Source organism: Ceratotherium simum, chromosome 22, assembly GCF_057802395.1.
Source record: "Ceratotherium simum simum isolate JZ-2026a chromosome 22, ASM5780239v1, whole genome shotgun sequence".
Classification (NCBI taxonomy): Eukaryota; Metazoa; Chordata; class Mammalia; order Perissodactyla; family Rhinocerotidae; genus Ceratotherium; species Ceratotherium simum.
This window is the reverse complement of record NC_141921.1, coordinates 34,360,586-34,375,873: the sequence shown is the minus strand read 5'-3', so window position 1 is coordinate 34,375,873 and position 15,288 is coordinate 34,360,586. Positions and strand designations below refer to the sequence as shown.

The window sequence follows — 15,288 nt, the reverse complement described above, 5'->3', positions numbered from 1 at the left end:
GCACATCCTTCTTGTTGCTGTATGTGGGACGCGGCCTCAGCGTGGCCGGAGAAGCGGTGCACCGGTGTGCGCCCGGGATCCGAACCCGGGCCGCCAGCAGCGGAGCGCGCGCACTTAGCCGCTAAGCCACGGGGCCAGCCCTCTCACATTTTTCTACCTAAACACCTGTAATACCAGAAGAAAGTAATGATATACATTTGGGTATGTGGGGGCAGAGCTTTGAAAGTATATGCTTCATTGTAACAACATGTGTGGGTTTTATATCGTCCTCCAAAGAGATCCTTGTTTGTTCTATTAACACAGCATGTCCTTTGCTCCCTGTTTAGCTTGTGGCTGTCAACCACCCAGGCCTTGACTACAGACCCTGGAGGGCTGTACACACTCCACTCTGAAAAATTCAGGTATAAAAAAGTATCTAATGATACAGAATGATGCTCATGAACTTGTAAGTGAAAAACGTTGGCCATCAAACACGACGATCCTGTTTATTTGTAAAATGAAAGATACATTAATATGTGTAAATATTTGCCCAGAAAAACAGCAAAAGAGCTCCACACTCTAATGCTGACAGTGATTACCTGCAGGTGGTAGGATTGCAGGGAATTTTTATTTTCTTTTTGGGTTATCTCTATAATCTGATTCTTCTACAGAGAATAGGCGTCATTTTGGTGTTAAGAAATAGCAGGAACTCAAGTTTTCTTCATAAAGAAGGATGTTATTCCATAGTTCTGGCCACCCCACCAGGCCTGCAGCCCCTCGGTGACCAGACCTGCTGGTCCAGGCGCTTTGTCCCTCAGGCCGTGCCTCACGACCTTGCCCCTGGACCTAGGCCTCCTTACCAAGCCCCCACCTCCCTATCCCACAGCCAGCTCTGGACCCCACCCAGACCCAGCCAAGCTGACCCCTGCCCTGGCCCTGCTTGCACCTTACCGAGCAGGCTCCCGTCTCTGGGTGGCACAGGTCCGAGTGGCCATTGCATTCACACAACTCACAGTGGCCGAGGTAGAGCCCACTCCCAGTGCGCGTGTAGCCCGGGGCACAGTCCTGGGGGAGAGAGAAGAGGGGTTGGTCTCTACCTCCAATGCGTTCCATCTGGAGCCAACAGACCCAGAACCCCACTCCCTCCATCCCCCGTCCATCATCCCGACTCCCAGTGGCTCTTAGAAAGGAAATCCCAGGCCCGGCTCTCCAACCCAGCATCCTCTCAGTAGCCGTCTTCCCCGTCTTCATTTTCGCTTCTCAACACTCCAGAGCTGGGACAGTGTCCGTCCCCATCCTGTCTGGCATCTCCAGCCACTTTGAATTTACTGAAATAATAGTTCATCCTAATGGAGAACCCTCCTGCATCCCCAGGACTTCATTCCTGAAAATTCTTCTGGCAGGGTCTGTATTGAAAAACTTAACCCCCAGATGGAAAAAGAGGGTTAGGAGACCTAGATGTGGAATGAGCCCTTGAAGATCTTTACAACGATGTTCACATTCACTAAATAAAGCAAAAGAGGCACACACATACAACCAAGGATGTTTTCACACACTCTAAGCGAGCAATCATGGGTTCTGAAAACAAAGAATTTCTACTCCCTAGCCCTTCTTCAAAACCTCTCCAGGCCCTCCTTCCCCGAACATTTCAAAGGGATGTTTATAAATCTGTTTTGCTTCACCGTAGAAAACTACTTTCCCCAGGGGTTCTCTTTCAAAATGTGTTAAATTTTATAACTTCAAGGGACGTGAAGTTCATATATTTGGATTTGAAAGTTCTTGTGGCCACAGCAAAGGTGCACAGATGCAAAACTGCAGAGATGTGGATCTCCCACTGGGGACTTCCCGAGTCAGAGAGCAGGCTGTTCCCACACTTGACCTCGATGCCGCCCACCTGGCGTTGCAGACCTGTCCCCTCCCCTCCCGGAATCCCCCTTCCCCAGTTCCACATTCACGCATCAAATGATAACCTGTCGCCTGCCACCTGCCTGGGGATTTGGTGGTGAACAGTCAGCTCAGACCCTGCCTCCCTGAGTTCACAGTCTCCAGCCGAACCCTGCAGACGCTCTTGGCTTCTCTCCATTGGACAGCCCTCTGTTCCACCCCCACTGCCCTGCCTTCCAAACAGGACCCTGTCTCTTCCCCTGCCCCATCCATCTCATTCACCACGGCAAAGGAACTTTCTTGGGGCCCAGATCGCAGCTCTCCCTTAGCAGCCTGGCACTGCCTACTGAATGGAGCCTTGTTCCAGATCTAAGGAAGTGGGCCTCCCAGCCCTGGCCTTCCAGGGGTGACCTTCCTACATAGCGGGCTATTTCCCCACACGTTCCTCTTTCTGAGCTTCTGCTCATTCTGCCCTCCTGCCTAGAATCCTACCCTGCTCCACATTGTTCACCTCTCTGAGGCATTTTCACGCTCTGCTTTGGGCCAGAGTAATTTGCGTCGCTGTATCACCCCTCCCTGACTCTGAGAGCACGAGCTGGGCCTTAAACTCCAGAGAGTGTAGCTGTGTGGGCAAGTCACTCACCCTTCAGCGCCTCTATTTTTAAACAATCTGTCGAAAGGGGATAATTACACACCTCTCAGGGCTGTTGGGAGGAATAAACGAGAGAATGCAGAGCACACTGAGGCTATGACAGTAATCACAGGCACGGAGATGCCAGTGGAGCAGCTTGCTGATCCCGCTGTGCTAGAGCAGAGGCGTCGGGCTGGCCACACTCACCTGGCAGGAAGAGCCGACGTAGCCCGGGGGGCAGCGGCATTCCTCCACCTCCAGGGCCCGGGGTCCCTCCGAGGGCCCGGGCTGGGCGACCTCTAGGCTGACCGCACTGATGCTGGCTGCCTGCGGCATCGAGGAGAATGTGGCCCGGACCAGGAGCTCATCCAGGTCAGCCAGCGCCATCAGGAGGTGCTCGCGTGTGGCCGGCTGCCCATCAGGCCGGCGCCAGAATTCCTGGGTGAGGGGGCGACAGCCAGCATGGGTGAGGGGCGTTGGGCTTCCTGTGCTGCTCCTGCAGCCCCCGCACCCCAGCTCCCACCTTCAGGCACTGGCCGAGGACTGTGAGGTGAGGACGGGGGAGTGAGAGGCAGGGGGGTGGGCATCAAAGCCAGGCTCCGAAGCAGAGGGCGGGGTGCAGGGTCAGACACAGTGTGGCTGAGCGCCCCTCACCTCTCGGAAGACCATCTCGTAGCTCTTCCTCTCCGGGCCCTGCAGTGCTGGCTGGGAGGCCACCAGCATGATGTTGTTGCCCTGGGGAGACAGCAGCGGAGCTGGGAGGGGAACTGAGGGGCTCTCAGGGACAGCGGGGTCCTCCCCAGTTCCCCGCCTCTCTGTAACACCAGTCTCCCATTTCTCTGATCTCTGAAGCTCGTGTGCCCAAAGGAATTGGTACATGCCCACTGCCCCGTTCTCCCCCAGCTGGGCCTCTGCCTGGGTAGTGTCCAACCAGACGGTGGTGGTGGGGCAGACCCTAAGCCCCCCAGCCCATGCCATGCCAGCTGAGTGTTGGACTGAAAGGACAGAAAGACTGACGGTGACCCTGGATTCCACCTCCCTCTTCTGCCCACCCGGCGTGGGGTCTACGTGCTCACTGTGATCTGGACGTCGGGGTCAGAGAGCGGGCTGCCCTGTGCACCCGCGCTGTAGGAGAGGGTGTATCGCAGCTTCCCGCCATATGCCGCCACCTGCAGAGGGAAGCCCTACAGTCACAGCCTGACTCTGCCCTCCTCTGGGGGGGGGTGTGACCACACAGGTGAGGGGGTGGAGCCTCTCGAGGCCTTTCTGCACCTGTGTCCCCCTATCCCCATCAGAGGCAGGTGTGCACAGCCAGGTGCCTAGGAGACAGGACATGTCTCAGCTCCTTCACGGTCTCAGGCCTGGTGGCAGTGACCCTAAGAAGCCTGTTTTCTGTTTTATGGGGTTCCCCATTTCTCATTGCCTGACAATTCCAGCAAACAAGCTCTAAGTCCCTTTCTGTCTGAAGGAATTTTCCATGAAGCAGGCGGGTAATGACAGTGACCACCATGGGGAGGTTGCAGTAGGTTCAAAAGTTCTCAGCCTTGGGGGTGGGGCCGAGGGTGGCCCCTCAGAGGTCTCCTCTCCTGGGTCAGTATTTTTGTTTGCTCCGAATCCATTTCCCCCTTTTTGCAAACTGCAGCCCTGATTTCCTTTAGAGGAAAGTACGTCACACATGCAGGCCACATGGTCTGAGGGGCCCTCCCCCGTCTGCTCTACACGAGACATGCGCTAGGTCTGGCCAATCTGCATATTCCTCCACTGTCCCTCTCCGCTCCATCAGGGATAGACATGGGAACCCGGCCCGTCTGCTCTTTCTACTGGAACAGAGAAACTCCCTTTACTAGGCAGATTGGAAGCTGGAGGATGATGCAACCTGAGCCCCTGGATCCAGCCATACCTGATACAAGATATCCTTGGACTTTGTAGTTACATGAGCCAACAGATTCTTTGTTGCAGACAAGCCAGCTGGGTTTCCTATTGCTCACAACTGGAACAGTCCATACGCTTGCCACAGGTGGTGTTCACGTGGGCAGCCAAGGGCCCAGCTCTGCCCCACAGGACTTTCCTTTCCTTCCTCTGCCACCAGGGCAGATAGTCAGATCAATACCACACTGTGTCAGGCCTAGCCCATTTGTTCATCTGTGTGTTCATCCAGTTGGTGAGCATTTATTACATACCTACTGACAACACACCAGGCCCTGCGCTACCTGGGCCCTGCGGATGCTCTCCACAAGTTCCAGGTGATGTAACGATTCAGGGGTATAACCAGATAACCATGAAACAACTGGTTTCCTGTTTGCTTCAGACGCCAGCAAGTTCATTGCCACGTCCAGGACCAAGCTGCAGGTGTGTGCAGCAGGGTGGCTAGGGGAGCAGACTCTGCAGTCTGAGGCCGGGGTTCAAGTGCAGCTCTACTGGCTGGACAGCCTCGGACAAGTCACTTAACGTCTCTGAGCTCTACTTTCCTCATATGGAAAGGGAGTAAAAATAATACCTACTCTGAAGGGTACATGAAGATGCAGTAACAGGCTGTGTACAATATTGTGCCTGCCGAGCACACAGCCTCAATGCCTCCTGACTCCTCATCACGCCCAGCTCCTCCCTTGGCTTCAGCAGATCTTTCCTATCCTCAACTCTCCCTGGGCCAGACTGTCTTGTCTGCTTCTCTGCATGTTATTTTATTGCACATTATGTGCCTTCTTAAGAGGCACTCTAAATTGTTGTTGGAACAAGCTGGAGGCAACGTCAATGCTAATAATAGTAATGATGATGATGATGATGCCGACGATGACAGGAATGACAATCACACTAACAGTGAGCTCTGGGAGGCCAGGGCCGCCTTCTGCCTATCCACAATACAGCACACAGTAAGCCCTTCATCAATGCTTCTTGAGTGAACGGATGCAGGGAAGAGCCAGGTCATTGATCTGGGGTACAGGGTAAAGAGAGCCCAAGGAAGGGGGGGTCTTGCCTCCCAGGTGACAGCCCCTCTGCCGGGGGCCTGTGGCCCACTGAAGGGTAAGAGCTGACCCAGGTTCAATCTCAGCCCTACTGTGACTTGGAACGCGGGACCCCAGGCAAGTCCCTTCCCCTCTCTGGGCCTTGGTCTACACACTTGTATGATAAAGGGCCCTCTGATATTTTAGGATTCAATGACGCCCCTGTTAACCCCCCAACTCCCTGTTACCTTGTTCCCCAGGAAGGCTTGGGGCAGCTGCCAATAATAGAGGCTTTCAGGAAGCAGAGAGAAGGCTTCGTAGGAGAGACAGAACTAGGACAGAAGGACAGGTGGTAAGAGCAGAGGGAGCAGGGGGTGCCAAGAGGACAGAGATGGTCCTGACAGGGCTGGGCACAGGCCCTGCAGGGAGACCCAGGAAGGCAGAGGGATGGAAACCTCCCACCCCACAGCTCAGGTCCTGGCCCTGCTCTTTGGACAACTTGCTGCCCCGTCTGGACCCGGACATCCCCATCGCTCTTGCTGGGCGTGGTGTGGGTCGGTGTCTCCTCACACCTGGTGCGTGCCTCTTGTGGAGGCCAAGATGATTTAGGGGGCACGCCAGAAAACATTTTTAAATTTAATGGCTATTTTAATGTTTATTTAAAAATGTATAACTGTCATACTTGAGTTGGTATAGGATTGATTTAAAGGAAAATGTGAAGTAAACAATAGTCCAGGTAGTGTGCAGAAATGACAGAATTTGTGAAGTTGGTCCAGAAACAACTGAAGTCTAGAAAACACGGTGGGTGGGGGTCCCTCGGTGGGTGCCTTGGCACATACCTGAGAGCCTGCTGAGGAAGACAGAGAAGCTGAGGAGGAGGAGGAGGAGGAGGAGAAGGGGGAAGGCAGAGCTGCTCGCAGAGCAGCTGCAGGCTGGTGATAGGGCGAGAGCCCCCGGGGAGGGGGTTGGGGGTGGGCAGCAAAGCTGGAAAGGAGCTGCCAGATTTCGGCATCCATCTGCCTCTGGGCCTCATCCACCTGAGGGACCGGGACAGGGAGGACGGAGGAAACGAGCAGAGGGGACAGAAAGGACGCCATGAGGCTTTGCCTTCCCCCAGGCCACATCAGGCCCAGCCAGCTGCCCGCTTCTGTGCTATCTGTTCACAGTGCTGATGCCTGCCGCTCTGGCCTTTGTACCCGCTGCCCTCTTGCTCCTCACGAGCCTGGCAGGGCTATCCTGGGATGGGCCCGGCTGACTATGGGCTCTGATGGGGAGAAGCCCCATAGAGGGGGTGCCCCCCAGTAAGAGATGGGCAGATAGCTCTGTCCAGCTCAGGCTAGAGGGTCTGGAGGCAGGCCCAGGGGCATCTGTGGTGGGGGAGGCTGCTCCCTGGGCTTCACTCTCCATGGGTGCCCATGGTGCTCTTCACGGCTCTGGAATGTTTCCCAAGAGCAACACTGGAGTGGACTGGCCATCAGGCTGGGGCTGGGCCTGGCCTGAGGGACAATGGCCCAGGAAGGCCAGGGCCTCAGCTCCAGGCTCCTGCTTGGACTATGCTCTCTGGTCTCCTCCTTGGGGCCCCAGACATAGTGTGTCCTGGCCAGGCCCTGAGTTACCTGTGATAGCCGCTGTGCCCGGCCCCTGCCCTCTGGGGTCCCCGGGATCCTCCCAGCTGTCATAGCTGTCCGCAACTGCTCCTCTGAGAGGGACGTGCGGTTCTGAAGGGTGGAGGGCACAGGCCAGCTCAGACCTCCCAGGGCCCCAGAGCTGGAGTGTCCTCTCCCCATGGATACAATGGGCAGGAAGGCCCACACTGACTGGGGAGAAAGACGCATGCTCCCCTCTCCAGGCTGGCACACGGGGTGACTCCAGGCCGCTGAAGGGGCATCTGCACACGGAGGGTTAAGGGAAGCTGCTTGGGAGGCAGGGCTAGGACGACCTGGTGGGGCCAGGTAGTCGCGTGGTTTAGCATCGAGTTAGTTTCCACCTCGGCCACCACTCCGGCCACAGACGGTTGCACCAAGACCAGACCACACAGCAGACGAGGCACACACCCCTCCTGGCTCTAACTCCTGGCATCACAGAGCTTGCGCACAGCAGAGCCCTGACCGGGGGCCACTGAACAACACCTGGGTTCATGCAGACCCACACTGCCTTGGGCACTGGGCACCGCCCTATGAGGGGCTGCGGGCATCCAACACCACACCATGCCCACGTCACATCAACTTCATGCCACTCAGATTACCGGCCTACCTGGTGAGCCCGGCGCATCCGCGCAAAATACGCCTCCCCCTGTGGGGCGCAGAGGAACGCCAGGAGAGGGAGTCAGAGAGAGAGAGAGGGCTGAGAACCACAGGACAGGGCAGAAGGGAGGCAGACAAGGAGGCCAGGAGAGGAGGAACCCGAGAAGGGAGAAGGGATGAGAAGGCAGCCAGCTCTGGGAGGAGGCTGGGATATCTGGGTCTGTCCAAGAACAGGGACAGGGCAGCCTCGGAACGTCCCCTCCTAAGTGTCCCTGAGCTCCCTGGGATTCTAGGCGTGGGGACACATCTGCTTGAGCCCCGGCCTCAGCCAGCAGGAAGAAGACTCCTGTACCAAGACCCACTGTCCCTGGGAAAAGTGCCACCAGGTGGCCTCGACTGCTCGAGGGACACATTTGGGCAGGCTGCTTTGGATCCACCCCTAAGACCCTGTGCCCCACAGCACCACCATCACCATTACCTCCCCACTAGACCATGACCCTGGAGTAAAGAGGACACGCTCATCTCTCACTAGTGTCGTATGTACGGGCGGCTCTGCCCTGGGACTGAATCCCAGCATTGCCACCTCCCGGCTGTGGGAGCTCAGGCAGGTTACCTAACCTCTCTCACCTTAGTGGAAATGGGGCATTAGCAGGACTCAGCTCCTACAGTTGTGATTTATGACATGTAAACATGCTTGGAACAGCGTCTAGCACAGAGCGAGGGCTCAATAAATATGACCTATAGTAAGAATTATTAGAGCCGGCCCAGTGGCATAGCGGTTAAGTTTGTGTACTCCACTTTGGCGGCCCAGGGTTCATGGGTTTGGATCCTGGGAGCGGGCCTACAGCACTCGTCAAGCCATGCTGTGGCAGCGTCCCATATAAAGTAGAGGAAGATGGGCACGGATGTTAGCCCAGGGCTAATCTTCCTTAGCAAAAAGAGAAGGATTGGCACAGATGTTAGCTCAGGGCTAATCTTCCTCACACACACACAAAAAAGAATTATGATTATGCCCAACACCAAGTGCAGAGCCAACAGCACAGATAAGTGAATTTTGAGTGAGCAACCGAATGAAACTGAAACTCTCTCATTTGTCCTTGTGTTTCAAGGGCCTCACTCAGGACCTGTTTTTGACTGACGGCATGAAAGCTCATAATCGTTAACAGGTGAGCACTTATGTGCCAAGCATGAGCTCTGATCCTCCCAGCCACCCTGGAGCTGAGGTTTATCAAAAGGCAGCCAGCTGGTAGGTGGCAGAGCTGGGTTTAGACCGGGGCCTATCTGACCCCAAGGCCGCACACTTAACCACAATGAGGCCGACGCCTGCCTGCTGGCCCAGACTGCTCTGAGGTCACCTCGTGTCTGTGTTCTCGCTGGCCCCAGGGCTCAGCAGCAGCCTGGCTCAGACCTGGTGATCGGGGAGGGCCTGCCAGCCCCCGTCGCGCGTCACACCTTGTCTCCCTGGTACGTCTCCGGCAGCTGCCAGTAGAAAGACTCGTGGCCAAGCTGGGCGAAGTTGCCAAAAGAGAGCTGGGCACCCTCGGGCACCGGCTCCACGGTGAAGCCTCCTGTCAGGCGGCTGTTCCGCTGTGGGTTCACCAGGGCAAAGCCTTGGAAGTCCCCAGGGGCAAAGTGGGTGGAGATCTGGCAGCAGAAGGAGGACGGGGTGTCAGCCTGGGCACTGGGGCAGGCGCCTTGGTGGGGGAGGGGCACGGGAGGGCATTAGGGTGGGCACTGGGGCGTTGCTGAGATCAGGGCTGGGACAGAAATAATGGGGGAATGGGGGGGACATTTAGGGGGAGGAGGGAGCTTGGGCTCAGTGCTGACATAAGCAATAATGGGGTCTGGGGAAGGTATTAGGGTATGGGCGAGGGTTGCTGGGATCTGTGCTTACATGGGCAATAATGGGGGCATGGGGATGGGTGTCCTCATAGACAACGGGAAAGCCACTGGGCCAGGCTTCTGACTTTCCCCGATAATGACCCAGGGCTGCGGCAGCGTGAGTGCTCTTACCAGGTGGCGGGTGTGGGTAGAGCTGGCGCACTGCTGGGTGACGCCCATGCAGAAGCAGGGCAGGCAGCCGTCGGCGTGGCTGGCGCTCAGGTGGAAGTGGTGGGGCCGGCAGTGGCTGCAGGTGAGGCCTTCCACCTGGGCCTAGGAGGATGGATGGACAGGTGGGTGCAGGGAGCTCGGGTGGGTCTCTTGCACTTCCAGCAGCTTTGAGGCCAGCCTTCCCAGCCCCTTCCGGCAGTTCTGGGGAGCCCCTGCTGCCCTCATGCCGAGGCCCCACTCCTGCCACATGGTGCCTGATTTCCCACCAGGCCCCGAGCAGTGGGGCAGAGATGGGCCCTCCGGGGAAAGGAGGTGGGAGTGCAGGGACAGCCCCAAGGGTATGGTGAGAGGGAAGGCCTGGCAACTGCTGTGGCTGCGGTCCAGGGCCTCGCAGAGGGCAGGGGTTTGGACTAACCTTGCACTGGCATTGGCCGGCAGCGTCACACTGGCTGCTGATGCTGCCCTGGGGGTCACAGCCACAGCCGATCGGCTCTGGCACTTGGCCGTCTCCTGAGGTGGAGGGAAGCCACAGCTGGAACCCCAAACCCACCACCAAGCACCCCCATTTCCACCACCCTCTGGGCATCTAACTCACCACCGAGGGAGGGAGTGTTTATTTCTGAACACCTACCACGAGTAAGCATTACACCCATTCACAGCAGCCTTCTGCGGTGGGGGGGCCTTTACTATACCCATTTTACAGATAAAGAAGCTGAGGCTCAGAAAGCTAAAGCCACTTGCCTCCAGTTGGAGAGAACAAAGGCTCTGTCCTAGCTCCACCCCTGGGGGAGACTGGGTAGCCCGGCCCCAAAAGCCTCCCCAACCCTACTCACGTTGGCATGGCTGGCCCTGGCTGGGGTTGCCATAGTAACCTGGGGCACACCTAGGGAGAGAGAAGGCAGTGGATGATGGAGGGGAGACCACAGAATGCCAGAGAGCCTGCTGTGAGCCCAGGGCTGTGCTGGGGCCCTGTACTGGACTCAGTGACCTCACAGTGCTGGAAGGAACCCAAGAGCCCAACTCACCCATTTTACAGATGGGGAAAAGGTAGGAGGAGAAGAGCAGGGACTGCTCTAGGCCAGTGAGTTTTTAGAAAGATCAGGCCTCCAACCTAGGACCTCAGCAAGAAGGAGGGGTTTTCTGGGAAGACTCTGGCCTGGTGGGGACAGGGGGTGCTGAAGGATGGAGGCGAACTGCAGGCCTAGATCTCTGAGGGCCTTGAATGCCAGCTAAAGATTTAGGCTCTCAGAGAGGGCAGTTGATTGTCTTCTGGGGGCTTGTGTAAGGGGAGAGTGAGAGGCTTCCAGTCCCTCCTGGTCAGGTGGGCTGGGCCCAGCCTGACTGTAGGGGTGGTACCTCCTGCACGCTCCCCACCTTGCCCGCCACCCGCCTCACCTCTCACAGTGACGCCCGCTGTGGCCTGGGGAGCACGAGTCACAAGTGGCATGGCCATCTGTGTCCAGAAAGCAAGTGTGGGTAGCCCTGAGAGTGTGGGGGGCAAATTTCCAGTTAGAAGGTCTGCAGCTCTTCCTTCAGGCCCAGGGTAGAAGGGAGAGGAAGAGTGGGCATGTGAACTTGCATGTTCTGAGTGCCAGCTACATGCCAGGCACTGTGTGGAGAGTTCCGTGTGTACCTCTCATTGAATGCTCACACCAGGGGCCGAGGTGGGGTATACCATTATCCCCATTTCACAGATGAGGAAGTTGAGGCCCAGAGTGAGAAGCATATCTTATACAAAGTGAGACACTGAGGAAGCGGCAAGGCCAGCACTTAACCATTGCTTCTCAGAACAGCCCGGGAGGAAGGGAGTCTGGGAGACGGTGGTGGACGTTTCAGGAAAGGGAGGTACAGGGAGGGGCTGGACGCACTGGCCAGCAGCGGGGGCTCCATGGCATGGGCATGGCTGGCAGTCCTGTGGAGTCCCCTGCTGGGCGTCCCCATAGTACCCCGGCTGGCACTGCTCACAGTGAGGGCCCTCCGTGTGGTGCTGGCAGCCCTGCAGGGTAGAGTGTGGGTTGAGGCTGGGCCCCCGGAGGCCACAGATCCCTGGGGTAGGAAGGAAGGAGGGTGGGACTTACCTGGCAGGCACCCGTTTCAGGCTCACAGACCTCCGTGTGGCCATGGCAGCTGCAACGTTCGCAGGTGCCCAGGTAGAGGCCGCTGGGCATGCGTGTATAGCCTGTGTCACAGTCCTGGGGGCAGGAAGATAGCAGTGGGAGGGGCTTCCTCAGCAGGGCCCATTCAGGGCAGGGATCACTGAGTGGTGGGGCTGGGGTGGGCCTGGGGAGGTGGGGACAGCTAAAGGAGGAGGAGCCAGGGAGCTTGGGAGAGGCCCAGGGCTCACCTGGCAGGATGGGCCACGGTACCCAGGTGGGCAGGTACACTGCTCTACTTCCAGCGCAGGGTCCTGGCCGGTGTCCTCAGGCACAGCCACATCCATGCTGATACCAGAGACCCTGGGTGTGACAAGACCCACTGTGAATGAGCACTTGCTCTGTGCCAGGCATCCTGGGAGTCCTGTACGTGATTATCTTGTCAACCCTCTCAAGTCCGGCCCCAGCTGCTGCGAGGGCTGGGGCGAATGGCTTAGACCTGCAACTTTCTCCAGAGAATGAGCCTGCCTTGCCTGGAGGGGTCAGACCACCCTGCTCCCCTGGGGGAACAATGACAGATTGACCCAGGGTACAAAAGTCCCTTGGCCTCAGAGCAGGATGACTTGGCAGAGCTCCATGGGGATGAGGCCAGGCTAGTCTTTACCCGAAACCACTTCCTTGCCTGGCTCCTTCCCCCTGCTGCGTCCATCAGTCCCAGGTTCTTGTGAATCATGTGTACCCCAATCCCCACCTCAGGTTTGCTTACAGGCAGCCTGAGCCCTGTGAGGGAGATGCTGTCACAATCTCCACTTTACAGAAGCAGAAAGTGAGGCACAAAGAGGCCACACAGCCCATAAGCAGTAGGGCTGGCAGTCTGGCTGCTCTGTACCACACCACTCAGACTAGAGCCGCCTACCCAAGCCCTGCTCTGCCCTCCTGCCCGGCCCCGGACACCTGCTCTCGGCTGGCCGCTGGGTGTAGGATGCCTGGATCAGGAGGCTGTCGATGCCTGCCAGCGCCATCAGCAGGTGCTCGCGCGTGGCCGGCTGTCCGTCAGGCCGCTGCCATGCTCGCTGCCGAGGAAAGGACACGTGTGCTGCAGCCCCTGACATCCTGGGATACTGACCTGCAGGAGAGGCGCAGGGGCCTGCCCCCCAGCTCCACGCCCCCAGCCCAGGATGCTCCTGGCACAGTGCTGCTCACCTCCCGGAAGGGCACGGTGAAGGTGCTGGGCTGGCCGGGGCTAGGCTCCTGGGAGGTGTGATGCTCCAAGACGATGCCATTGCCCTGCAGAACCACCAATGGCTGCCTGTGCAGGGGCGGGGAGCCAGGCTGGGGCCGCTGGGTCACTGTGAAGCGCAGCTCTCCTCCATAGGAGGTCACCTGGGACGCAGGGTGGACAGGCGCTCAGCTGGGGCCCCCACTGTCGGGGCTGCCACTGCTCCAGCCACCTCTTCCACCTCCTCTCCAAAGGCACACGACACTCACGCTTCCGAGCCTTTGCCTGCGCTCTTCCTGCTGCCTGGAATTCCCTTGCTCTTCCCAGCCCCTGCTTACCTTGTCCCCCCGGAAGCGTGAAGGGAGGTTCCAGAAGTAGGGTCCAGAGAGGAGGCTGTGGAAGGAGGAGAAGACCAGTTCCCCGGGCACGGGTGACGAGATGCCCTCGCTGGTGGTGTGGGTGCCTGCGGCGTTGGTCAGGCTGAACTGAGCAGGCTCCTCAGAGGCCCCAAGCACCTGGCAGGGAGAAGAGGTCGGGATGGGGGCTGTGGCCTGGGCCTGGCGCTGGGTCCACCCAGCCCTGGGCTTGCCCGGCCCGCCTGTCTGCCCACCCACCCACCTCCCACAGGTACCTGGGCGCGGCTCCAGGTGGAGCTGGTGCACTGGCGACTGACGCCCATGCAGAAGCACTTGAGGCAGCCGTCGGGGTTGTGGGCACTCAGGTGAAAGGAGCCAGCGACACACTCATTGCACAGGCGGCCCACCACGTTGTTCTGCAGGCACAGAGCTGGGAGCTGCAGGATGGCCCACGGGAGGGGCTGCCTGGAGCTTCCGGCCCAATCCACCCACATTCTGGATGGGGCCCCAAGGCCAGGCGGAGCCACGGGAAGAGCACACGTATGAGGGGGTCACCACATGGGAACAGTAATTCCCAATTAATGGGACCCTATGCAACTAATCATTTTTCCCTTTTCTCTTTGGTTGCTAGGAGGCTCACAAATACACTTAGATTCGAAACATGGCAAGTTGGTTAAAATAATTCCTGCTACTATTTATGGAATGTTTCACGCACTGCACTAGTTTCTGTTCAACCATCATCTCTTTAACTCCTCTAAAGACCTTGAGAGGTATGTGATATTTCCACACTTCACATGAGGAAACTGAGGCTCAGGGATGGGAAGTGATTTACACAGGGTCACTCAGCTTGCTAATCCACCTGGGACTTAAGATCAGAAGTGCTTGACTTCAGAATCTGTCTAGTTCCTTTTTCTACTGACACTTGACTCTCCCACTCTTCATGCCAATGATTTCCCTCCTCTGAGCCTCCGTTCCCTCATCTGTAAATTGGCGATGCTAATACCTATATCACTGTGGCAATGTGAGAACTAAAGTGTGGTCAAAGCAAAGGGCCACTACAGATACAACGGTCGCACAAAGAATGACCAGCAGAGGATCTGGGACGTGAACCCAGGTCACGTGACTCCCCAACCACTGTTCCCTCCTGATGCCAGGCCACCTCTCACAAGGGGAAGACTAGCCAGCCAGGCCCGCAGCCAGGCTACTACCCACTGGCCAAGGAGCTATGGAGAAGATGGAGTCTCCTTCCTCCCTCTGCCAGCTATGTGCCGGGACCCAGGGCCCCCAGCGTGAGGAGGGGAGGGCACTCGTACCTTACAGCGGCAGGCCTCCCCAGAGGTCCCCAGGCTGCCTCGCTCATCACAGCGCACAATCTCCTGGTCTGCAGGCACAAAGCGGGTGTTGGCAGGGTAGGTGGGGATGGGCTAGGCATAGTCTGTGCAGATGGGGGACAGAGTGGGGTGGCTCCCCAAGGATCACGGGGTTTGTGCTGGGCCTGGTGGGCGGCCCAGGGAGGTGCTGGGGGATGGTGGCTGTGATACTCACTGGTGGGCCTGCACTTCCCGCCCGGCTGGATGGGGTTGCCCTCATATCCGGGGGCACAGCTGCGGAAGAGAAAGGGTTGTCAGAGGCACTTCCGTGCCCCCACCCAGCACGGCCAGCTTCCCCCAAGCCCGCCGGCTCTCCCTCACCTCTCACAGCGGCGGCCTGTGTAGCCTGGGGCACATGCATCACACGTGGCTTGGCCATCCGTGTCCAGGAAGCAGGTATCTGAGAATCTGTGGGTATCAAGTGGACAGGACATAGGGCAGGGCTGCAGTGATGGGCAGGCCAGGTCTTACAGTCCCACTCTGAGAAATGACTGCTGTCCACACGGACACAGGAGGCTA

General features: G+C 57.9%; 1 protein-coding gene across 7 annotated transcripts in view; it reads right to left on the bottom strand.

Annotated features, from left to right (window-relative positions):
* HSPG2 (heparan sulfate proteoglycan 2) overlaps positions 1-15,288 on the bottom strand; it is a 101,454-nt gene that overhangs the window by 33,677 nt on the left and 52,489 nt on the right. For 4 of the 7 annotated variants that reach the window (XM_087446612.1, XM_087446615.1, XM_087446613.1 and 1 more), the window contains exons 19-37: positions 15,091-15,177; positions 14,945-15,003; positions 14,713-14,780; positions 13,675-13,815; positions 13,382-13,558; positions 13,028-13,207; positions 12,779-12,897; positions 12,076-12,187; positions 11,810-11,923; positions 11,600-11,727; positions 11,127-11,213; positions 10,565-10,614; positions 10,147-10,241; positions 9,693-9,833; positions 9,132-9,323; positions 3,571-3,663; positions 3,149-3,229; positions 2,702-2,932; positions 931-1,044 (exon numbers count right to left, since the gene is read on the bottom strand). In XM_087446612.1, the coding sequence (XP_087302738.1) occupies positions 931-1,044; positions 2,702-2,932; positions 3,149-3,229; positions 3,571-3,663; positions 9,132-9,323; positions 9,693-9,833; positions 10,147-10,241; positions 10,565-10,614; positions 11,127-11,213; positions 11,600-11,727; positions 11,810-11,923; positions 12,076-12,187; positions 12,779-12,897; positions 13,028-13,207; positions 13,382-13,558; positions 13,675-13,815; positions 14,713-14,780; positions 14,945-15,003; positions 15,091-15,177 (2,269 nt within the window). Of the gene's footprint in view, positions 1-930; positions 1,045-2,701; positions 2,933-3,148; positions 3,230-3,570; positions 3,664-9,131; positions 9,324-9,692; positions 9,834-10,146; positions 10,242-10,564; positions 10,615-11,126; positions 11,214-11,599; positions 11,728-11,809; positions 11,924-12,075; positions 12,188-12,778; positions 12,898-13,027; positions 13,208-13,381; positions 13,559-13,674; positions 13,837-14,712; positions 14,781-14,944; positions 15,004-15,090; positions 15,178-15,288 lie in introns of all 7 variants that reach the window. The other 3 variants (XM_087446610.1, XM_087446614.1, XM_087446611.1) reach the window with 1 other exon arrangement.